The sequence below is a fragment of the Pseudophryne corroboree genome, chromosome 2 (assembly GCF_028390025.1).
Source record: "Pseudophryne corroboree isolate aPseCor3 chromosome 2, aPseCor3.hap2, whole genome shotgun sequence".
NCBI lineage: Eukaryota > Metazoa > Chordata > Amphibia > Anura > Myobatrachidae > Pseudophryne > Pseudophryne corroboree.
This window is the reverse complement of record NC_086445.1, coordinates 967,370,722-967,387,022: the sequence shown is the minus strand read 5'-3', so window position 1 is coordinate 967,387,022 and position 16,301 is coordinate 967,370,722. Positions and strand designations below refer to the sequence as shown.

Genomic DNA, 16,301 nt, shown 5'->3' with positions numbered 1-16,301 from the left:
CGCACTGTAGCGGGCACAAGAACCCGGCGTGCAAAGGTGGAATCCTGGGAGGCGGAAGTATCAAAGGCATAGAACCTCATGAACGTGTTCACAGAGGACCATGTAGCCGCCTTGTACAATTGTTCTGCAGAGAGGCACGCTGTCAAAGCCATTCTGGCCAGGTCTGGGTAGACACTAGGGCCCTGAACGAGGAGGTCTGAGTGTTGAGGAAGTAGTAGAGGACGTTCCATCGATAGACCCTGCAGGTCTGAGAACCAATGCCATCTGGACTACGCTGGAGCGACTAGAAGTAGTATTCCTCCTTCTTGCTTGAACTTCCGTAGAACCCTGGGCAGGAGTGACACCAGAGGGAATACGTATGGCAGTCAAAATTTCCAAGGAATTGCCAGTGCATCCACGAATGCTGCTTCAGGATTCCTTGTCCGTGATCTGAAGACCGGAACTTTGTGATTGTGTCGAGACGCCATCAGATAGGCCCCACTTGTCCACTAGGAGTTGAAACACCTCCGGATGAAGGCTCCACTCTCTGGCGTGTACGTTCTGACGACTGAGGAAATCCGCTTCCCAGTTGAGGACACCCGGAATGAACACTGCCGATATTGCTGGCAGATGCCGTTCCGCCCATTGAAGTATTCTGGACACTTCCATCATTGCTTTTCGGCTTGAGTGCCGCCTTCACGATTTATGTACGCCACCGCAGTGGTGTTGTCCGACTGTACTTGAACAGGTCTGTTCCTTAACAGAGGCAGGGCTAGTGTCAAAGCGTTGAACACTGCCCGCAGTTCCAGAATGTTGATGAAGGTGAAATTCCTCCTTGGTCTAGCGACCCTGGAGAGTGTGTTGCTCGAACACCACACCTCTGCCCCTCAGACTGGCCTCCGTCATCAGGAGAACCCAGTGGGGAATCCAGAAGGGACGGCCACTGCTCAACTGTTGATCCTGGAGCCACCAGGACAGGGATTAGCGGACCTCTGGAGTCAGGACCATCATTTGAGACCTGATCCACTGAGGCAGACCGTCCCACTTGGAGAGGATTAACCGTTGGAGGGCGAGAATGGAATTGAGCATACTCCACCATGTCGAAAGTCAACACCATCAGGTCTAGTACTTGCATCGCCGAGTGAATAGACACTTTTGGGCGAGAGAGGAAGTATCTGATCCTGCCCTGAAGCCTCAGGACCTTCTCTGGAGACAGAAACAGCCTCTGGCTGTGTGTATCCAGCAGGGCCCCCAGGTGCATCATGCGCCACGCAGGGACCAGGGAGTACTTTTTCCAATTGATCAGCCATACGTGGGCTGTGAGGAATTGCACCAACATCTGGAGATTACTCAGAAGGACATCTTGGGAGCTTGCCAAGATCAGCAGGTCATCCAGATACGGCAGGATCCTGATTCCCTGTTGACGGAGATGAGCCGTCATCGCGGCCATGACCTTGGTGAAAATCCGAGGGGCCGCAGTCAGTCCAAACGGCAGAGCCCTGAATTGATAACGGAGGTTTCCAATAGCAAACCGCAGATATTGCCGATGCGAAATGGCAATAGGTATATGCAGGTAAGCATCCTGTTTATCCAAGGATACCACGTAGTCCCCAGGTACAATGGAGCGCAGTGTTTCCATACAGAACTTAGAAACGCTCACAAACTTGTTCAGTGACTTGAGGTTGAGAATAGGCCGGAAAGACCCATTGGGTTTCGGTACTAGAAACAGGGTCGAGCAGTAGCCCCTCCCCGTTTGGGAGGTAGGAGTGGTGGTGCCGGTATCCAGGAGTGATTTGACAACCAAGTGTAGAGCTTGCGCCTTCAACGGGTCCGATGGGATAACCGTTGTGCAGAACTGGCGAGGGGGACGTCTCTTGAAAGAGACAGCGTACCCGTGAGAGACAACTTCTTGCACCCACGCGTCTGAAGTGGGGGATGCCCATCCCATCATGCTGCAGGCTTGTCCTGTTTGGAAGCAGGCTGACGGGCACCTCAGGATTGTTTAGATTTGGGTTTACATGTCTAGGAAGTACAAGGCTTTCTCTAGTACCCCTGACCCTTTGATTTACCCGAGGTCCGAAAGGAACGAAACTTAGTACTTTTAGCTTTCACAGCAGAAGGAGTAGTATTAAGAAGGCACACAGTCTTAGCAAAGGCTAAGTCAGTCACGATCTTATTAAGATCTTCTCCAAAAAGGATGTCTTCTTGGAATCTAGGTCCACCTTCCAAGACCACAACAACAGAATCCGGCGAGCCAAAATAGACGTAGAGGACGCTTCTGACGCCAGAATACCTGCCTCAGAGGACGCCTCTTCAATATAATGGGAGGTGGTGGTAATGAGAGAGACACTGTTTGGCAATTTCAGAAATATCCCTGAGGTAGCTCTTCCTCCAGTACCTGGACCCACAAATCAATAGCTTTTGCAGCTCAGGAGGCCGCAATAGTGGGCCTGTGAATTGCCCCAGTTAGGGAATAAAGGCATCCACTCCACTCGCTTATCTGTCGGCTCCTTCAGGGAGGTGACAAGTGGTAACAGGCATCCCTCCACTCGCTTATCTGTCGGCTCCTTCAGGGAGCCGACAAGGGGTAGCAGGCAGAGAAGAGGAAACCACGATCCGTGCGACATGCGAGTCGACCGGCGGTGAAGTATTCCTACTTGTTAGCTAACTCCGCAGGTATAGGAAAACTAGCTAACATCTTCTTGGATAGGGCAAACTTCTTTCCTGGGGAGACCCAAGCCTCTTGACGTATGTCAATTAAAAGGTCAGAGTGAGGAAAAACTACCTTTGCCAGCTTCTGACGCTTGAATTTAGGCTTTTTTGAAGCAGAAGTGGGATCAGCTTCATCATCAATCTGGAGAACCATTTTGATAGCTTCCACTGATTCAGGGACATGAACCTGAGGTAAATGCTCCACATCAGAGTCCGCTGAGTCAGAATCAGTCGGATCAGTATAGGGTCCATCTTCATCAGAAGAAGTATCTGAAACATGACTGGATTGAGAGGAGGAAATCACACGCTTAGAGGGCCCCTTAGCCCAGAGGGCTGAGGTGTAGACTTCTGTTTAACCAAGGATTTACTCAAAACCTGTATCTGGTTAGATAGTGTGTCCACCCAAGGCGGATTAGCTACAGGGACAATTTGTGGCTGCAATGGCACAGGCAGTCCCACAGGGGGCGCAAGACGTGTTACCAAAGTATTTAACATACAAGAAAAAGCGGCCCACGGTGGCTCTTTATTGGCCACGGGGCCACAGGTGGAGTGGGAGATGTAAGGGACCCAGTACTCACATCCCCAGCAGCAGGTTCCCCTCCCAGTAAATCTGTGGGAGCAGCACTGCCTGATGCAGGAGCGTCTACGGAATTTCCGCCCTGTGTGGCAGACATTATGAGGAATGTAGCCGAGGGGCACACAGTACAATATAGCCAAACAATAGTAATACCGTAATCCCCCGGTTTATGTGCTAATAAAAGCAGGACACAAACAGAGAAATGAATCGGTATGGGGTGACTGAAATACACAGATAAAATACACTGAGATGTATAGACTGTGTAGCACTATATATGTACATTTATAGACAAATAAATGTGGACCCTGACGCACTTATACTCCCAGGCTTAAGAATATAGTGATAGCAAGGGTGTGATACACTTGAAAAGGAGAGCACACACAGTCACAAACACAATACAGGAATAATGTACACAACAATAATACTGGACAGGCAATTTACATACAATAGCAGATATGTATATGCAGAGAGATATAAGAATGCACAGCAGTACTGGATGTATATCACAGAATAATTGTACCACCTATTCTGCCAGTAACACACTTATTTCTTAATTAACACAGTCAAAAGACAGGTAGAATACTCAAGTGTCCTGTATAAGCACGGCGCTGGAACAAGCGGCTATACAGAGAGCACCCAGCAATCCCATAGAGAGCAGCCCTTCAGCTAAAATGGCACCAAGTCCAAGCAGGGTGTCAGGGGAAAGCGAAAGCAGCTCCAGAGCGGGAACATCTGCAGTAGATGGTGCCTTTAGCTGGGGGGGGGGGGGGGGCTACAGGCAGCGCTCTATCCCCAAAATGCTGGACTTCACCACCGGTAACTTAAGGAGCCTAAAAGAAATGCCTGTGCTCCGTTTACTGCCCTGGTGAATATAGTGGAGTCCCTGAGCAGTACAGTGTCCACGCCAGCCGTGCAGTCCGTTTCCCATGGGCCGCACAAGAAATCGCGATTTGTACCGGTCGGGTCTCCCAGGGTTACCTCCTCCCCAAGTCCTGCAGCCAGTGTGCCAAAATACCGGTGCGTCTCCGCTGTAAGTACCCGGGAACCAGGCTGCGGGAGTATACAGTGCCGCAAAGGGGAGGTGATGGAGCCGCAGCACGGCATGTCTCCCAGACAGAAGTGCTGCGGCTCAGTAGCATAGTAAAAGCTTTCTTCATTTCTTCAAAGTCTTCAGGGCTGCCTAAGGCAGCCCCCTCTGCTAGTGACCTGCACTGCAAGCACCAACTTTAAAACTGAGTTCCTGTGCACGGAGGAGGGGTTATAAAGAGGAGGTGGTGGGGTGCTTCCTGGGAACAGTCAAAGTTTTTAGCCTGATGGTGCCTCGGATCAAGATCCAACTCTACACCCCGATGTTATTCCCTGTGGAATACCAGTGTACCCCTCTGCAGAAAGTCAAGTTTTTTCGCATAGGCAAAAAAAAAATGGACCTAATTGCATACCCCCCTTTGTCTTGGTACACAAATGGGTCTGAGGATGAGTGACTGTGCACACCTCACATGTGGCGTTGCTGGATGACCTAACCTTTCATAGGAAACAATAGAATTCCGGAAGAGGAGCCTGCTGACTGCCCAAAACATGCAGATGATGACGAACATTTCCCCAATAAAATACAGGTGACAAATAACCTTATGAACTGACATACAATGATGTGATTATAGCCCGGCTATACCCCATGTAACAAGACAAAAACATCCACACCAAAGATAATATACCACTATTCATTCTGAGAAGGGGAGGGGGAGACACACTACGGGATATAGGAGTGGAATTGACGTAAAAGCAAAAAACTTAATAAAAACATGGTGCATGCACATGTGTAATAATATAATACATATCAAACAGGTATTTGCATTCATTTGTATGACCGATGTCAGACGGATTGGTGACAAGATCTGAAGAGTTAAATATTCCCGGGATCGTGTATTGTCCAACAGCATGAAAATTGTGTCCACCACCAATTTGTCTAATAGTGTGTTTACTGAACGTGACAGGAGACCAAGGAAACTATCCCTTACCTAGAGGCGGAACAGTAATTATCCGCAGCAATCATGTTACGTGTGTCAGTAAATGTGCTCAAATAATTCAAACTGGTGTAAAACCCAATAGCATTCGGACCCTCCCGAAAGACAAGCTAGCTAGCTAGCTCGCGGCTGGCCGATTACAGGGGAGACTGTGGCGGGGTCCTGTCCTTGGTGAACCTCAATCGCACATCTCTTGCAGATCTTCTAACTTGTTTCGCAAAGAAATACATTTCAGGAAGGTTTTGCATCTTCAGGTACAAGGTAATAAGCCGGAAGAGTCATAGCAGGAAATCGCAGCAAGATTCTCCCCTGACACGGATCTAATCGCTTCTGTTGTTACAGCAACTAGAGCACATCAACAAAGACCCAATTATATCCTCAGCTGAAAACTAATTAAATTGTGTATCAAGGACAATGCTTGGATTAATATATCAAGACTTATGAAAGAGAAACCACATAAATGATCACGAAATACAAGTATAATGCAATACAGAAACTTAAAGTACACTGATCCGCCACGTTTTTATGGCGTGGAACACCACCCAAGTGGGGTTTCTGGCCGGTGGTTGGGATTCCGACCATCGGCATTTTAATTGCTGTCGGGATCCCGACAATCGGGAAGATAACTGCATACCCACTGATCACCTACATGCAGTGGATACAGGTATTCTGCACCCTAACAGCTGATTAGTTCCCTCGGAACAGGCCATCTATGATATTTCACCGATTCCGAGGAAATGGATAGGCGGCATTTTCTTTAACATTGGGATTAGCCGTCAAAACGCCCGTCTACACTGGGTCCAGGGAACAGGTACATTTAAAAATATTGGGGCCCGTTTATTAATGAGTTTTAGCTATTTAAAACTAGTTGCGTATGAGAAATGGTGCTCAGTTCCCATCACGTTTTTGAAAAGTGACAGTTGGGAGCCGATTAGCTGGAGCACCATTTATCATACGCAACGAGATTTAATGAGATAAAATGTGTTGATAAACGGGGCCCAACAACTGGGATCGATTTTCAATTCCATTTTTTTGGCAGGGGTGTAGTAACAGAGGAGGAAGGCCGTGTGTGGCCTCCTCCATCCAGGCCCTTTCCTCTCTATCCGCCAGCGCAGAAAAAAGTCCGAGCATTAGATACACAGACTCTACCGCACATATGCAGAACTCCAGGAAATGGCGCTGTGGCCATTTTCCCAGAGATTTCCTTACTGTATATGCGCAAAAGCCAGGAAAATGGGCGCAGAGGTTGTGCTGCTGACTGGAAACTCTGGAGAGGGGAGTACTGAAAAAATGGGTGCAAGGTATGCGCTGTGGGGCCCGTGTACACTTAACACACAGCCCCCATTATAAATACGCAGCTGCTTTGAGGGGTATATTTAATAACCAGTGATATTCTTATCACTGATTACTAATCTTAAATGGACAGCCCATATCCTTTGATTTCACGGGTAGAGTTACACTGTAGCCGGTACTGTGAGCCTGCCCCAGAGAATCTCAGTCACAATTCATGTAGTCTAAAGGGATTTTCAACCTAAATTTAGGGGGAGGGGGGGGGGGAATAAATAATTGACATAGGTCATACATTTTTTTTTTTAGGAGCATTTAAACAGCGTCTATTCTCTAGTCTTGAATACAATGCCCAAAAGAGCCACAATAAGCATCAAATGGTTGAACTGCATTGCTGATGCAGCCAGGCACAATGCTTGGCTGGAAACCCTCTTTGAGCCATTGTATTGAAATCACTTTCTCTTGTAACTGAATTTTAGGGCTCGAAAGTATAAGTTTGACAAAAGGCGTCTGTAGACAGAGCTCCAACAGCCGCAGCTCACCGATACCAACCAGTCAAAGGCAATAATGCCTCGTTAAACACTTACTGTTAAGGGAATGGCATTAAGTAGGCTACACACCAAGTGGTAGCTTCACGGTCTCCAGTCATGGAAGAAATGATGTCTATTGACCAGGAGAGCAGGATGCAAAACTGGAACCGCTACATTTGCGGAGAGAATATATGCAGGAACTATCTAGACTTTGCTCTAATAAAAGCAGTGGTTTACATTCTTGGCAAGCAATATCAAGGGAAAATAAGAAGTATATATGAATTTACAGGCAGCACATACATTTTATACAAGACATCCTAGAGATAACCGACAAGCACAGAACACTGCCCTGCCTGCTGCAGATGCAACAGATACCCGCCGCCCTCCCCCCTGTCAGAAAGATAAGTGTAGCTCCCTGAGTACAAAGGGCGCTCCCTACTACAGGACACGGAGTGCGCTGAACTCTTCCATTGAACAGACATCATGGACGGCATCCAAGCTCACCCAAATGGATTTAGGCTACAATTCTGCGCAAGAGAAGATTCTATACAAAAACCATCTGCCCCTCCCCCCCACACACACACAAAAAAGTCTCAATACACACTGTTCAAAGCAAACCAGATAACTGAGTGTAAATCAACACGACAAATGTAATAGCTATCCCTGCTGAAAGTATTGTACCATGCAGTAATAGGTAGCAGGACAGCTTCAATCAATGCAAACAGAGGGGCAGATGTATTAAGCCTGGAGAAGTGATAAAGATGTGATAAGTGGAAGGTGATAACGCACTTGCACTTATCACTGCTTTATCACTTCTCCAGGCTTAATACATCTGCCCCAGAGACCCGTGTGCTGTAATTTCTAGATCACATTACAGTTAAAAAAAAAACAGATTCATGGTAACAGAGAATTTGACGGCGGATAAGAACCACTTGGCCCATCTAGTTTGCCCATACACACACTTACACACTGGAGCCAATTAATCTACCAGCCTATTTTGAGATTGTGGGAGGAAACCAAAGCAAGCACGGTGAGAATATACAAACTCCACACAGTTAGGACCATGGTGGGAATTTAACCCATGAGCTCAGTGCTGTGAGGCAGCAATGCTAACCATTACACCATCCGTGCTGCCCAAAGATGTTTCTGTTTTTTTAAACGTTTACAATAAATAAAAAACAACAAGCAAACATTAGCATAAAGGTTCTGACACTGTGTACACGAGCCAGACACACATTACCCGTTCATATTTGAATATTGGCAGCTTTATAGATGATGGTGGCAGCTACAGCTGGAAACGTTTGCCTCCTGGAGTTTGCATTTATTGCACTAGTATTTACAGAACATTATCACTTGGATAGAGGCCAACATGATATCACGGCTACGCTGAACGGATGACTGGGAAATAAAAGTGATCATATACTCTTTGCAAACAACTGTGTGCATTGCATGCTTCGGTAGTAACAGGTATCTGCAGCCTACAACAGGGGTAGGCAATGTGAAGGACTACACATCCCAGCATCCTCTGCCACAGCTTTCCTGTTAGAGCATGATAAAACTGTGGCCGGGCTGGCTGAGGTGTAGTTCAACAGCAGCTAGATTGCCATACGTTGCCCAGCCCTGCTCTACAATATCCATGAGAAGCACTAGTAGGAAGGATTAAACCTGAGTGCTTGGAAGGATAAGGTAAACTAGAGCTAAATAAATAATGCAATGTGCCAGCTGGGAGTATCCCTTCCATAAAAGGTCAGCAAAGGCCGCACATCTATACACAAATGTTATTTTCACTCAATACAGCTAATACTGTATGAGCTGTTCTTCAATATACAGTACATATTGAAATTAACCCTTCATGGTAATGTAAAATGTTCTCTTGACTTGTACACAAGGCTGGTCATTCGGCTTACAGGGTGTTATCACCAAAGTTTTTTTATCAGATAAATTCCCTTTAATCCACTCTAGCCCAGGGCACAACAGGAACCATTTCTTACTAATCAGTGAAATCCAGTTAAAGTTTTACACCAATGACACATTGTAATGACCAGGGGATCTGCCAGTTCCAGTAAGATCATAAAAGCACACTGACCCCCCCCCCCCCCCCCCCAATGTAAAGACCCTTTATTGTTTAATAGGATCAGGTCTCAGCCACCCTCCCCCAATACAACCCCCCCAGCCAACATCTCAGATGGAGAGAATGCACATGGGAGGTTAGGGGAGGGCTGGTAACTATCAGATAAGAAGACAGACCTAGGAACATGGTGCCCCAATTTCAGACACCATGGCTTTATAAGCTCCGGCAGGTCTGTCTGGCACACAGGGCACCAAATATATCCAAAGAGGGGTATAATTATAATATACCTGTATTAAAAAATAAACATAGATCTCAACTTCCCCATGAGAACTATTTGTATCTTGCATTTGCAGCAGGATTTATGTGCGGTCTCTATAAAAAGTTATATATTCTGCTTTACAACCTGCCTGAGTGACGGTGTGGGAAATGGGGACATAAGAGGTGGCACCAACAAGCAAAGACCATCCTGTGTAATGTAAAGATCTGCTACACTACTGGGCAACGCGCAGATTACCCAGCTGCCATAATATCAGAGAACACACCAGTGTACAAACAGATACCCTACCTCTTACAGCGGTGATCACTTACTAGCGGCTATATATAGGACTGGGATAACAGATATGAGCACAGCTATACATTATATTACTGCAATAAAGCCCAGTGCATGGAAATGTGATGGATGTAGCGCACAGATCTAGTGGGTGGATAAAATAACAGTAACATAATGTAACATACACCAGCGGGGTGATTCATATCTATAGCATATATCACACAATATACAATACATTACACATTATCCATACCATATATTATACAGAATCTATACCCTACATTACACAGAATCTATACCCTACATTACACATACCATATATTGCACAGTATCCACATTATCCATACTATATTATAGCAAAAGTTCTATAGCTGAGTGTGGAGTGGAACAAAAGGCAGGGAGCTACAGTATCACACTACATAACACACCCATAGAGTTAGTGTGGATATGTGTGTGTAGAATATATATATATATATATATATATATATATTCCTCCCCAAGTAGAGAATGGCTGAGTACATTATATCAGGGAGCTGTGTGTCCGGGCAGATGACTGTAGGGCGCACGTTATAGTAGTGTGTATATATATCAGTATATAGTGTGGAAGCCAGGTGTGAATGAGGAGTGACCCGGACCCCACCACTAGGCGGGTGATAGCTGGTACGGGACTGGTACGGGTGTGACTTACCCCAGCAGAGGCAGAGCAGGAGGAGCCGCAGCGCCATCCCGGGAGCCCTATGCGAGGTGGGTACAGCCGGAGTATCCCCGCCGCCGGTGCCCGGACACAGCAGCTACTACTCCTGTGAGTGCGCGGAGTGATGCGGTGAGGAGGCTGCTGCTGCTGCCGCTATCTCTCCAGTCCCGATGTGCTGCTGCTGCTGCCGCCTCCCAGCACTGCCCACCGAGCAGCAGGTGAATGGTGATGTCACTTCCGGGCGTACACCCGGAGTCACCCCCCTCAATGTCCAGCGGAGACAAGCAGCAGCGGGTGCACCTGTAACGCGCCCTCCACAACCTGGGCTGCTGCTACCTGTGCTTCTCCGCCTGTGTGGGGTGGGGGGACTACAGGTCCCAGCATGCCCTGCCAGCCGTCCCACAGAGTCCCCAAGCCAGACTGACCATGTTTGGACTTATAGTTCAATACACCAAAACAGACGATGCTGCACAGGCTATTATAGTGACCCCCTCCCCTAGCATTATACACTGCATTACAGGGTATTATACACTGCATTTCAGGCTATTATAGTGATCCCCCTATATTATACACTGCCGCCCAGGTTATTATATTGACCCCCTCCCCTGGCATTATACACTGATGTACAGGCTGCTAGTATAGTGCCGCCACCAATACCCCTCCAACAGCATTATACACTGCAATACAGGCAATTATAGTGACCCCCTAGCATTATACACTGCATTACAGGTTATTATAGTGACCCACCGGAGCATTGTACACTGCAATACAGATTATTATAGTGACCCTCTCCCCTGGCATTATACACTGCAATACAGGTTATTATAGTGACCCCCAGCATTATACACTGCAGTACAGGTTATTATAGTGACCCCCAGCATTATACACTGCAATACAGGTTATTATAGTGACCCCCAGCATTATACACTGCAGTACAGGTTATTATAGTGACCCCCAGCATTATACACTGCAGTACAGGTTATTATAGTGAACCCCAGCATTATACACTGCTGTACAGGTTATTATAGTGAACCCCATCATTAGACACTGCTGCACAGGTTATTATAGTGACCTCCAGCATTATACACTGCTGTACAGGTCATTATAGTGACCCCCAGCATTATACACTGCTGTACAGGTTATTATAGTGAACCCCATCATTAGACACTGCTGCACAGGTTATTATTGTGACCCCCCAGAATTATACACTGCTGTACAGGTCATTATAGTGACCCCCAGCATTATATACTGGAGTACAGGTCATTATAGTGACCCCACAGCATTATACACTGCAGTACAGGTTATTATAGTGACCCACAGCATTATACACTGCAGTACAGGTTATTATAGTGACCCCACAGCATTATACACTGTTGTACAGGTTATTATAGTGATCCCCGAGCATTATTAACTGATGTACAGGTTATTATAGTGACACCCCAACATTATACACTGCAGTACAGGTTATTATAGTGTCCCCCCAGCATTATACACTGCACAACAGGTTATTATAGTGACCCACCGGAGCATTGTACACTGCAATACAGGTTATTATAGTGACCCTCTCTCCTGGCATTATACACTGCAATACAGGTTATTATAGTGACCCCCAGCATTATACACTGCAGTACAGGTTATTATAGTGACCCCCAGCATTATACACTGCAATACAGGTTATTATAGTGACCCCCAGTATTATAAACTGCAGTACAGGTTATTATAGTGACCCCCAGCATTATACACTGCAGTACAGGTTATTATAGTGACCCCCAGCATTATACACTGCAGTACAGGTTATTATAGTGACCCCCAGCATTATACACTGCTGTACAGGTCATTATTGTGACCCCCAGCATTATATACTGGAGTACAGGTCATTATAGTGACCCCACAGCATTATACACTGCAGTACAGGTTATTATAGTGACCCACAGCATTATACACTGCAGTACAGGTTATTATAGTGACCCCACAGCATTATACACTGTTGTACAGGTTATTATAGTGATACCCGAGCATTATTAACTGATGTACAGGTTATTATAGTGACCCACAGCATTATACACTGTTGTACAGGTTATTATAGTGATCCCCCAGCATTATACACTGCAGTACAGGTTATTATAGTGATCCCCGAGCATTATACACTGCAGTACAGGTTATTATAGTGATCCCCGAGCATTATACACTGCAGTACAGGTTATTATAGTGACCTCCAGCATTATACACTGCAGTACAGGTTATTATAGTGATCCCCGAGCATTATTAACTGCTGTATAACTTATTATATGATACCCCAGCATTATACACTGCAGTACAGGTCATTATAGTGACCCCCAGCATTATACACTGCTGTACAGGTTATTATAGTGACCCCCAGCATTATACACTGCTGTACAGGTTATTATAGTGACCCCCAGCATTATACACTGCTGTACAGGTTATTATAGTGATCCCCCAGCATTATACACTGCTGTACAGGTTATTATAGTGATCCCCCAGCATTATACACTGCTGTACAGGTTATTATAGTGACCCCCAGCATTATACACTGCTGTACAGGTTATTATAGTAACCCCGAGCATTATACACTGCAGTACAGGTCATTATAGTGATCCCCCAGCATTATACACTGCTGTACAGGTTATTATAGTGACCCCCAGCATTATACACTGCTGTACAGGTTATTATAGTGACCCCCTGTATTATATACTGCAGTACCAAGTGGTACCTAACTCTAACTTCCCCTCCTCGCAGCCTAACCCTAACCACCCTCGATCGCGCAGCCCAACCCTAACCCCTGAGTTGCACCTAACAACCCCCTCCCCCCGCAGCCAAATCCTAACTTTCCCGGCTATACTTGCATATGGGATCCCAGCTGTGGGTATTCTGGCGTCGGGATGCTGACATGGTTGGGATTACAGTGTCGGTGTTCTGATGGGTGTCGGGATTCCAGCATCTGCATTTCGACTGCCGGAATCCCGACAGCTGGGATCTTGAACGTATGCCACAACTGAATAGCAGATGGAAGAGTTCATCGACATATCAGTGTTACTCAATTCAACATATATATCTATATATGCACGAGAACAGCCACCATCATCCCACCCCCCTTCATAGAGAGACAGCATGGACACATCATTCCCCCCCTCAGCAACCCCCCCTTCCCAGACAGACAGACACAGTACCAACATTTCCCCCCCTCCCCCCCCCCCCATAGACAGACAACGAAGCACCATCATTCCCCTTCCCATAGGAGTACCAGCGCCAACCCCGGACACATGTCTCACCTGGCTCTGCTCCACGGAGAGACGGAGTGACAGCTAGGGGTAAATTTACTAAGATGGGAGTTCTATTTGAGATGGGATGTTGACCATAGCAACCAATCATATTCCAGGTGTTATCTTCTAGAAGGTGCTAGATAAATGAGAAGTAGAATCTGATTGGTTGCTATGGGCAACATGCCATCTTAGTAAGTTTACCCCTTAGTGCCTGGCAGCAACTGAAAAGCTATAAGCAGTGCCACTACAATGTCACTGCACCGCCTGCTCCTCCTATGTGCCAGCCTGAGCGGCCAGCCTCGCAAAGCGCAGAGAGTGACTGTGTCACACTGCAAGGCTGAGCTGTTACAGGGGGAAAAGAAAAACACAGCTCCTCCGCAATAGATAGGCGACAGGGGGGGTTTCTAGGTTCCCGGAAACCCCCGCCCCCTGCGTGCGCGTATGACTCCCAGTATTATACAGTGCAGTAAAGGTTACTATACTATAGTTGCCCCCTGTCCTTATACACTACAATACAGGTTTAATATAATTACCCCCCAGCATTGTGCACTAGTTACGCCGTCCGTCCCCCTCCCCAGCATTATGTACTGCAGTGCAGGTTGTTATTATTATTGTGCCCCCACCCCAGCATTATGTACTGCAGTGCAGGTTGTTATTATTATTGTCCGTAACCGCCCAGCATTATGCACTGCAGTGCAGGTTGTTTAGTATTATTGTGCCCCCCCCCAGCATTATGCACTGCAGTGCAGGTTGTTATTATTATTGTCCGTACCCCCGAGCATTATGCATTGCACTACTATTAGAGTGACCCCCTGCATTGTACACTGCAGCCAATTTTGCTATAGTTACCCCCAGCATTGTGCACTGCAATGCAAGTTATGATAGTCCTCGCCCACAACTGCATTGTGCAGTGTGCACTGCAATACAAATTATTACAGTTATGATAGTGATTATCCATGCAGTTCTGTTTATTATAGTGACCCACCAACATTATACAATGCAGAATAGGTTATTATAGTTATCCCACTATGTGCTGCAATACAGGTTATTATAGTTACCCCCCAGATTTTTTTTTACAGCTGCATTGTACAATACAATAGAAGTTATTATAGTTTTCTCATACGTCCTAGAGGATGCTGGGGACACTTCATGAACCATGGGGTATAGACGGCATCCGCAGGAGACATGTGCACTTTAAGACTTTCAAATGGTGTGACCTGGCTCCTCCCTCTATGCCCCTCCTCCAGACTCCAGTTTAGATCTGCGCCCAGGCAGACTGGCTGGAAGAGCTCTACTGAGTTTCTCGGAAAATACTTTATGTTAGGTTTTTTATTTTCAGGGAGATTGCTGGCAACAATTTCCCTGCATCGTGGGACTTAGGGGAGAGAAGTCAGACCTACTTCTAGGCAGGGCCGGTGCAAGGTGATTTGGCACCCTAGGCAAAACTTATGCGCCCCCCCCCCCTTACTCTGTGCCTCTCATACCCTTCACTGTCACTCAAACAGCCCCCGCTTTATTCTGCGTCACTCAGCAAACCACCACCCCCAATCTATGTCTCTCAGCAACGTTCACTAGCGGCTACTCTGTCTCACGTGTGCCTTTGAGTCGTGGGCGCAGCAGTCTGTAATGTTGGCATCGCGCTCCCCAGGTCCTGGAAGCCTGCAAAGTGGGAGGGAGGGAGTGGTAATGGCGGACCGGGACCAGGGCTGCCGTAAGAAATTGTGGGGCCAGGGACTGACAAAATAGGCAGGGCCCCCTTTTAGAGGGTGTGGCCTGTACCATGTGGTATGGTTAGCACCATGGAGTCTGTATTTTCCATTTTGTCTGTATGAATTCTATTGGTATCATGCCTCCTCCTCTATATGTTTTGTATTGTGCTACCCCCTCATGTGTATATTCTGTACCGTGCCTTTAATCCTCTCCATCTGTATGTCCTGCATTGTGCAGTGTATCCCTCTTACCACCTGTATGTACTGCATTGTGCTATTCACCCATCTATATGTCCTGTATTTTCCTTTCCCATCCATCTGTATGTCCAATATTGTGCAGTCTGTCCTCATATGTATGTCCTGCATTGTGCTGTTCCCCCTTCTATATTTCCTGTATTGTGCTGTTCCCCCATCTATATTTCCTGTATTGTGCTGTTCCCCCATCTATATTTCCTGTATTGTGCTGTCCGTCCATCCCCGTATGTATGTTCTGTATTGTGCTGTCCATATATCCCCGTATGTATGTTCTGTATTGTGCTGTCCATCCGTCCCCATATGTATTCTGTATTGTGCTGTCCATCCGTCCCCATATGTATGTTCTGTATTGTGCTGTCCATCCGTCCCCATATGTATGTTCTGTATTGTGCTGTCCATCCGTCCCCATATGTATTCTGTATTGTGCTGTCCGTCCATTCCCATATGTATGTTCTGTATTGTGCTGTCCATATGTCCCCATATGTATGTTCTGTATTGTGCTGTCCATATGTCCCCATATGTATGTTCTGTATTGTGCTGTCCATCCGTCCCCATATGTATTCTGTATTGTGCTGTCCATCCGTCCCCATATGTATTCTGTATTGTGCTGTCCATCCGTCCCCATATGTATGTTC

The 16,301-nt window shown here is 46.6% G+C and overlaps 1 protein-coding gene across 2 annotated transcripts in view; it reads right to left on the bottom strand.

Moving 5' to 3' along the window:
- CXADR (CXADR Ig-like cell adhesion molecule) overlaps positions 1-10,731 on the bottom strand; it is a 100,302-nt gene extending 89,571 nt beyond the window's left edge. The window contains exon 1 of one of the 2 annotated variants that reach the window (XM_063956358.1): positions 10,416-10,731. In XM_063956358.1, coding sequence (XP_063812428.1) covers positions 10,416-10,452 — 37 coding nt within the window. In that variant the 5' untranslated portion in view covers positions 10,453-10,731. The remainder of the gene's footprint in view (positions 1-10,415) is intronic. The other variant, XM_063956359.1, reaches the window with a different exon arrangement.
- Positions 10,732-16,301: the final 5,570 nt, after the last annotated feature.